Below are 9400 nucleotides of genomic sequence, written 5' to 3' on the forward strand. Positions count from 1 at the left end.
GCTGATTGTAGTAAGGTAGTAACATTACATTCCCCCAGGCTGATTGTATATTATAGTAAGATAGTAACATTACATTCTCCCAGGCTGATTGTATATTATAGTAAGATAGTAACATTACATTCCCCCAGGCTGAGTGTATATTATAGTAAGATAGTAACATTACATTCCCCCAGGCTGAGTGTATATTATAGTAAGATAGTAACATTACATTCCCCCAGGCTGAGTGTATATTATAGTAAGATAGTAACATTACATTCCCCCAGGCTGATTGTATATTATAGTAAGATAGTAACATTACATTCCCCCAGGCTGAGTGTATATTATAGTAAGATAGTAACATTACATTCCCCCAAGCTGAGTGTATATTATAGTAAGATAGTAACAGTACATTCCCCCCAGGCTGAGTGTATATTATAGTAAGATAGTAACATTACATTCCCCCAGGCTGAGTGTATATTATAGTAAGATAGTAACATTACATTCCCCCAAGCTGAGTGTATATTATAGTAAGATAGTAACAGTACATTCCCCCCAGGCTGAGTGTATATTAGAGTAAGATAGTAACATTACATTCCCCCAGGCTGAGTGTATATTATAGTTAGATAGTAACATTACATTCCCCCAAGCTGAGTGTATATTATAGTAAGATAGTAACAGTACATTCCCCCCAGGCTGAGTGTATATTATAGTAAGATAGTAACATTACATTCCCCCAGGCTGAGTGTATATTATAGTAAGATAGTAACATTACATTCCCCCAGGCTGATTGTACATTATAGTAAGATAGTAACATTACATTCCCCCAGGCTGATTGTATATTATAGTAAGATAGTAACATTACATTCCCCCAGGCTGAGTGTATATTATAGTAAGATAGTAACATTACATTCCCCCAGGCTGAGTGTATATTATAGTAAGATAGTAACATTACATTCTCCCAGGCTGATTGTATATTATAGTAAGATAGTAACATTACATTCCCCCCAGGCTGATTGTATATTATAGTAAGATAGTAACATTACATTCCCCCAAGCTGAGTGTATATTATAGTAAGATAGTAACATTACATTCCCCCAGGCTGATTGTATATTATAGTAAGATAGTAACATTACATTCCCCCAGGCTGAGTGTATATTATAGTAAGATAGTAACATTACATTCCCCCAGGCTGATTGTATATTATAGTAAGATAGTAACAGTACATTCCCCCAGGCTGATTGTATATTATAGTAAGTGTACTGTAAAGTGTTAGAATACTTGGTACATGTTAGAGATGCCTGTACTGTCTAAGAAGACGTTGTAAACGTTAGAGATGCCTGTACTGTGTAAGAAGACGTTGTACACGTTAGAGATGCCTGTCCTGTGTAAGAGGCCCATTGATCTACAACCTACTGCCCGTTCAGCTCTGTTCTGTTCAGATGCTCCAGTGTTTCGAACCAGCTGCCTCTACATGTGCTCATTCATCATTCATTCTCTGTCTAACACTGCCCCCAGTGGCCAGTCTGAAAATAGCACAGTGTGTTTTGTAGCCTGGGTGGCTGTAGCATCTGCTGTAAAGGTTGGTTGGAGTGAGAGCTGTCAGGGCTAATCCACCAGTCCAGACAGAGACAGGCGCAGGATACATACCATATGGACCCTATTATAGTGCACTGTGTAAAGTAGAGACATTTAGGCCTGAGATTCACTGGCCCTCGCTAACAGTCATCAATACCCTCAGTTATAGAAGGTCTGTTAGAAAACTGCCTTTAATACTCTCAGTTATAGAAGGTCTGTTAGTAAACCACCATTAATACTCTCAGTTATAGAAGGTCTGTTAGTAAACTACCATTAATACTCTCAGTTATAGAAGGTCTGTTAGTAAACCACCATTAATACTCTCAGTTATAGAAGGTCTGTTAGAAAACTGCCTTTAATACTCTCAGTTATAGAAGGTCTGTTAGAAAACTGCCTTTAATACTCTCAGTTATAGAAGGTCTGTTAGAAAACTGCCTTTAATACTCTCAGTTATAGAAGGTCTGTTAGAAAACTGCCTTTAATACTCTCAGTTATAGAAGGTCTGCTAGAAAACTACCATGAATACTCTCAGTTATAGAAGGTCTGATAGAAAACTACCATGAATACTCTCAGTTATAGAAGGTCTGTTAGAAAACTGCCTTTAATACTCTCAGTTATAGAAGGTCTGTTAGAAAACTGCCTTTAATACTCTCAGTTATAGAAGGTCTGTTAGAAAACTACCATTAATACTCTCAGTTATAGAAGGTCTGTTAGTAAACTGCCTTTAATACTCTCAGTTATAGAAGGTCTGTTAGTAAACTACCATTAATACTCTACTGGCGGATTTTAATCAGATATGGTAATTTATGGTAAGTGTGACGTATGTTAATATAAATATGTAAATTTGCGGTAGCATGTTGGTATTTGTACATATTAATAGGAAAAGTCAATTAAAAACATAAAATAGTGTCCACACAAGCTGTTTTGGTCCTTGTTTTCCCAGAGCCTTCGTAGAGCCTTCGTAGTATCAAGTAGTTTTCCCAGAGCCTTCGTAGAGCCTTCGTAGAGCCATCTCAGAGCCTTCGTAGTATCAAGATCATCGTTATAATCTTTACCATGTATCTTTAGTAGTCGAGGTGTTTCCCAGAACCTTCTTTACCATGTATCTTTAGTAGTCGAGGTGTTTACCAGAACCTTCTTTACCGTGTATCTTTAGTAGTCGAGGTGTTTCCCAGAACCTTCTTTACCGTGTATCTTTAGTAGTCGAGGTGTTTCCCAGAACCTTCTTTACCGTGTATCTTTAGTAGTCGAGGTGTTTCCCAGAACCTTCTTTACCGTGTATCTTTAGTAGTCGAGGTGTTTCCCAGAACCTTCTTTACCGTGTATCTTTAGTAGTCGAGGTGTTTCCCAGAACCTTCTTTACCATGTATCTTTAGTAGTCGAGGTGTTTCCCAGAACCTTCTTTACCGTGTATCTTTAGTAGTCGAGGTGTTTCCCAGAACCTTCTTTACCATGTATCTTTAGTAGTCGAGGTGTTTCCCAGAACCTTCTTTACCATGTATCTTTAGTAGTCGAGGTGTTTCCCAGAACCTTCTTTACCATGTATCTTTAGTAGTGGAGGTGTTTCCCAGAACCTTCTTTACCGTGTATCTTTAGTAGTGGAGGTGTTTCCCAGAACCTTCTTTACCGTGTATCTTTAGTAGTTGAGGTGTTTCCCAGAACCTTCGTTAGTAACGCGTCTCAAAACCTTCCTGCATTTACCAGATCCAGACCAGTCGCAGAGTAGCCATTAGAGATGTGTTTTTCTTGCCCTTCCGTGTCCCTTTATTCACACAAGATCTCTGCTACACGTAGAATCAATATGTTTAGGCTGTGGTCTACCTGTGCCTTGCCCATAACTTCAGAACAAAGTTGTCTACAAATACAAAGGTGCAAGTATTTGCAATTGTTACAAATAAAATGAATGATAAAATGATGGTTCAATTGAAAACGAAGATGACTGCATTGCATTATATATAGGCTACATGGGCCTGTAGCTGCTATTTCAATCATGCCATCTATTTCTCCTTCAATCAATTCAATTATATTTTGTGACTAAGCTACTGCTCCCCTGAGGTGCTGTTATGCTGCAGGTGGCTGAAGTGGAGAGGAGAGGAGGAGAGAGGAGAGGAAGAGAGAGGAGAGGAAGGGGAGAGGATAGAGGAAGGGGAGAGGAAGGGCAGGAGGAGAGAGGAGGGGACGAGAGGAGGAGAGGAAGGGGAGAGGAGAGGAAGGGCAGAGGAGAGGAGAGGAGGAGAGAGGAGAGGAGGAGAGGAGGAGAGGAAAGGGAGAGGAGAGGAAGGGCAGAGGAGAGGAGAGGAGGAGAGAGGAGAGGACGAGAGGAGGAGAGGAAGGTGAGAGGAGAGGAAGGGCAGAGGAGAGGAGAGGAGGAGAGAGGAGAGGACGAGAGGAGGAGAGGGAAAAAAAGAAATGCAACTTGCAACAATTTCAAAGATTTTACTGACTTACAGTTCATAAGGAAATCAGTCAATTGAAACATATTCATTAGGCTCTAGTCTATAGATTTCACATGACTGGGAATACAGATATGCATCTGTTGGTCACAGATACCTTAAATAAAGGGATTGTGGAGCAGAAGACCAGTCAGTATCTGGTGTGACCACCGTTTGGCTCAAGCAGCAGCGACATCTCCTTCACATAGAGTTGATCAGGCTGTTGATTGTGGCCTGTGGAATGTTGTCTCACTCCTCTTCAATAGCTGTGCGAAGTTGCTGGATATTGCCGGGAACTGGGAGACGCTGTCGTACGTGCCAATCCAGAGCATCCCAAACATGCTCAATGGGTGATATGTCTGGTGAGTATGCAGGCCACGAAAGAACTGGGACATTTTCAGATTCCTGGAATTGTGTAACAGATCCTTGCGACATGGGTCCGTGCATTATCATGCTGAAACATGAGGTGATGGCGGGCCTCAGGATCTCGTCACGGTACCTCTGTGCATTCAAATTACCATCCAAAAAATGCGTTCCTTGTCCGTAGCTTATGCTTCCAATAACTCCACTGCCACTTTTGGTCACTCTGTTCACAACGTTGACATCAGCTAACTGCTCGCCCACACGACTCCATACACGCTGTCTGCCATCTGCCCGGTACAGTTGAAACCATTCATCTGTGAATAGCACACTTCTCTAGCGTGCCAGTGGCCATCGAAGGTGAGCATTTTTTTCCTACTGAAGTCGAAACATTCAATTGTCTGGCAACAGCTCTGCTGGACATTCCTGCAGTCAGCATGCCAATTGCACACTCCCTCAAAACTTGAGACATCTGTGGCATCTGATAGTTCATTGTCATTGTGAGGGAGGAGGGAGTATCATGGTCACAGCCAGGAGGGGAATCCTCAAAAGCAGAGCTGCTGGAAAACGTTTGGCGAGACAGCATTTGCTCCAGTACTTTTCAATCTGGCGTGGCAGCAGCAGTATCGGCCAGGCCAGTAACTTCTCAGCACTGTTTTTGCTTTCCAGTTCAACATAAACCTGCTCTGTCCCAGCAGGGCCGGCTTCAGGCATAAGCAACATAAGCAGTCACTTAGGGCCCCTGGGTCACTAGGGGACCACTGAGTTCCTTCATTTTAGGAGCTCAGTCATGGTCTCTACTTAGAATAGTAGAATACACAAGGCAGGGTCTCAACTTCCTGTTGCTAGGTAGAATAGTAGACTACACAAGGCAGGGTCTCAACTTCCTGTTGCTAAGTAGAATAGTAGAACAGACAAGGTGATATTTATTAATGTGGTGGTACATCAGTGGTTTATCTCTTGTTATGTCAGTCACTGATAGTCAGTTAACCATGTCAGCTAACACTGTTTAGATTGGTAAGTTAGTCTAGCTAGCTATCTAAACTTGTATTAATCATGGCTGAATACCGACCCGGCATGCAGGGTATGTTCCCAGGAGCCACAACCTCCAGGGGGCTCCCTTTGATTTTGTTAGTCACTCACTCAGATATCATTAACATGGCATAAGTCTTGGCCAAATGTGTAGAATTGCAGGAAATTTACTTTGCAACTTTTTCTCTCTGTCGTCAAGGGAGGGGCCACTAAAATGTTTTGCTTGGGCCCACAAAAGGGACCCCAAAAGGGCCCACAGAAGGCTAGGGCCGGCCCTCTATCGCAGTCTACCATTGAAAACCATTGAAGACGAACAAGCAGAAAAGTTGTGCTATTTGTATTTGAGCAATTCATTCAAGCACCATCGCAGTCCTGTTCCGTGTTATCAGGGTTCCTTGTGACGTCCCTATCCCATTGAAGTTGAAATGTAAAATGGTTTAAGCTAAGGGTTAAGGTTAGGGTAGGTTAGGTTAGGTTAGGGATTTGGATAGGGACGTCTCAATTATTCTGGATAGCACTGACTCTACGCTCCCGCGAGTCACAACTTCTCAAGCACTCGAGCAGTAGCTAGCTACGTTCACACAGCACACGCCGGCTGTCCTGAGCAAAAAGAACAATCTATTAGCTGAGCTTTTTTTGTTTTAGGTAAAGTGATTTACAGAAGTAAACATACTAGCAATATGCTTGCTACTGTTGATAGTCTAGAAAAAATTATTATTTTTTACCACTTTTACCACTTTTATTTTGACCCCCTTTTTCTCCCCAATTGGTAGTTACAGTCTTGCCTCATCGCTGTAACTCCCGTACGGACTCGGGAGATGTGAAGGTCGAGAGCCATGCGTCCTCCGAAACACAACCCAACCAACCCACACTGCTTCTTGACACAATGCCCATCCAACCCAGAAGCCTGCCACACCAATCTGTCGGAGGAAACACCTGGTCAGCGTGCACTGCATCCGGCCCGCCACAGGAGTCGCTAGTGGGCGATGAGACAAGGATATCCCTGCCGGCCAAACCCTCCCTAACCTGAACGACGCAGGGCCAATTGTGCACCCCCCCATGGGCCTCCCGGTCGCGGCCAGCTGCGACAGAGCCTGGGCTCGAACCCAGAATCTCTGGTGGCACAGCGATGCAGTGCCTTAGACCACTGCGCAACCGAAACACTTTTGAACCTGTGGTGCCACCTCTACTCTAGAGTCTTGGTCAGAGTCAGACAGGTCCTCTACTCTAGAGTCTTGGTCAGAGTCACCTCTTGCAGGTGTATAGTGTAGTCCCTGGAGGGGAGGCCTCCATTGACTGTAGGGATAAACATTCACGTAACTTGATATTAATGGGATGAAATGCTCCAAGAGACTGCTTATGTGGAGGCCTAGGATTATATTATTTATTTAACATTTATTTAACTAGGCCAAACCCTAACCCTGACAATGTTGGCCTAACTATGCGCAGCCCTATAGGACTCCCGATCACGGCCGGTTGTGATACAGCCTGGAATCGAATCAGGGTCTGTAGTGACTCCTCTAGCACTGAGATGCAGTGCCTTAGACCACTGCGCCACTCGGGAGTACTAGGAGCACTAGGAGCCCTAGGAGCACTAGGATTACTAGGAGCGCTAGGATTACTAGGAGAACTAGGAGCCCTAGGAGCACTAGGATTACTAGGAGCACTAGGAGCACTAGGAGCACTAGGATTACTAGGCTAATTAGGAGCACTAGGAGCACTAGGAGCACTAGGATTACTAGACTAATTAGGAGCACTAGGAGCCCTAGGAGCACTAGGATTATTAGTGGCACTAGGAGCACTAGGATTACTAGGATTACTAGGATAATTAGGAGCACTAGGAGCACAAGGATTACTAGGAGCACTAGGAGCCCTAGGAGCACTAGGATTATTAGGAGAACTAGGAGCACTAGGATTATTAGGAGAAATAGGAGCACTAGGATTACTAGGAGCACTAGGAGCCCTAGGAGCACTAGGAACACTAGGAACACTAGGAACACTAGGAGCACTATAAGGCTACGTGATGAGAAGAGCAACAATATACTGTACTGTATAGTAGGTCACTAGAGTCAGTGGGTTGTATCAGGATTGACTGTCTTGGAGGCCATGACAACGATGACGATGTCATGATCTTGTCTAGGCAAAGAGGAAGTAGAGTTTATGAATATGTTACTCCTACTTATTTAGTTTCCTTTGTTTGATTATTACTTTGTTTAAATCTAACGTTTGTTCATTAAAATTTTGGACTGGGTGATTATTACGTTGTTTAAATCTGACGCTTGTTCATTAATATAAAAGACTGGGTGATTATTACTTTGTTTAAATCTGACGCTTGTTCATTAATATAAAAGACTGGGTGATTATTACGTTGTTTAAATCTGACGCTTGTTCATAAAAGTTAAGGACTGAGGAGCGTCTCGGGTGGCTCAGTGGTGTAAAGCAGTGCATCTCATTGCTAGCTGTGCCATTAGAGATTGAGCCTCTCGCGTGGCTCAGTGGTGTAAAGCAGTGCATCTCATTGCTAGCTGTGCCGCTAGAGATTGAAGGACTGTTTGTGTTCAGTAAATATTAGAGCCATTATTTTCTGCTCTTTTCACCAGAGTCAGTTATTAAAAAGCATCCTGTACTTTTCAAGAGTTAACGACGTATTATATTAATGGGTAAAAGAGCACGTCTTCAGCAATAGTTGTGCATATTTGGTCCCATTGCTTTCTTGTAATTGCTTCCAGTAGGCTGCCTTACTGCCTTAATGCCTCGTAGTGAAATACTCTAAATCAAGACCACATAATGAACCACCACCACCACTTACAACTTACACAACCTCTCTGTCTGTCTGTCTGTCTGTCTGTCTGTCTGTCTGTCTGTCTGTCTGTCTGTCTGTCTGTCTGTCTGTCTGTCTGTCTGTGTGCGCGTGGTGTGCGTCTGCCTGTCTGTGTGTGTGTCTGCCTGTGTGTATGTGTGTGTGTGGCCCTAATGTGAATATTCACGTCCATTTCATTTGGTATTTAATTTGCCTCCTTCTCTGTTGTTAAAGCTCCCCAGTAACTAACACAGAGGCCCGAGGCCCCAACCCAACAAACGCTCAGCTTCCAAAAGAGCTTCCTGGATTCCTCCATGCAAAATATTTCAGCAGCAGTAACCATCTGTGTTAATTCAATTAACCTATTAAATATACATTTGGAAGTTAATTAGGAAGCTTGTTCCAATCACATCTATATTCTATATATCTATATCTATATATACATCTATATATGTTCTATATTTCCTGTAATTCAAATCAAATCAAATCAAATCAAATCACATTTTATTAGTCACATGCGCCGAATACAACAGGTGCAGACCTTACAGTGAAATGCTTACTTACAAGCCCCTTAACCAACAATGCAGTTTTAAGAAAATACCCCCCAAAAAGTAAGAGATAAGAATAACAAATAATTAAAAAGCAGCAGTAAATAACAATAGCGGGGCTATATACAGGGAGTACTGGTACAGAGTCAATGTGGAGACTATATACAGGAGGTTACGGTACAGAGTCAATGTGGAGGTTATATACAGGGTGTTACGGTACAGAGTCAATGTGGAGGCTATATACAGGGTGTTACGGTACAGAGTCAATGTGGAGGTTATATACAGGAGGTTACGGTACAGAGTCAATGTGGAGGTTATATACAGGGTGTTACGGTACAGAGTCAATGTGGAGGCTATATACAGGGTGTTACGGTACAGAGTCAATGTGGAGACTATATACAGGGTGTTACGGTACAGAGTCAATGTGGAGACTATATACAGGGTGTTATGGTATAGAGTCAATGTGGAGGCTATATACAGGGTGTTACGGTACAGAGTCAATGTGGAGGCTATATACAGGGGGTACTGGTACAGAGTCAGTGTGGAGGTTATATACAGGGTGTTACGGTACAGAGTCAATGTGGAGGCTATATACAGGGTGTTACGGTACAGAGTCAACGTGGAAGCCATATACAGGGGGTACCGGTACAGAGTCAATGTGTGGGGGCACCGGG

At 42.9% G+C, this 9400-nt stretch overlaps 1 protein-coding gene across 1 annotated transcript in view; it reads right to left on the bottom strand.

Moving 5' to 3' along the window:
- The window catches only part of LOC129856756 (uncharacterized), an 8981-nt gene extending 6061 nt beyond the window's left edge, over positions 1 to 2920 (bottom strand). The window contains exon 1 of the mRNA XM_055924477.1: positions 2874 to 2920. Coding sequence (XP_055780452.1) covers positions 2874 to 2920 — 47 coding nt within the window. The remainder of the gene's footprint in view (positions 1 to 2873) is intronic.
- Positions 2921 to 9400: the final 6480 nt, after the last annotated feature.

The sequence above is a fragment of the Salvelinus fontinalis genome, chromosome 6 (assembly GCF_029448725.1).
Source record: "Salvelinus fontinalis isolate EN_2023a chromosome 6, ASM2944872v1, whole genome shotgun sequence".
Taxonomy (NCBI): Eukaryota; Metazoa; Chordata; class Actinopteri; order Salmoniformes; family Salmonidae; genus Salvelinus; species Salvelinus fontinalis.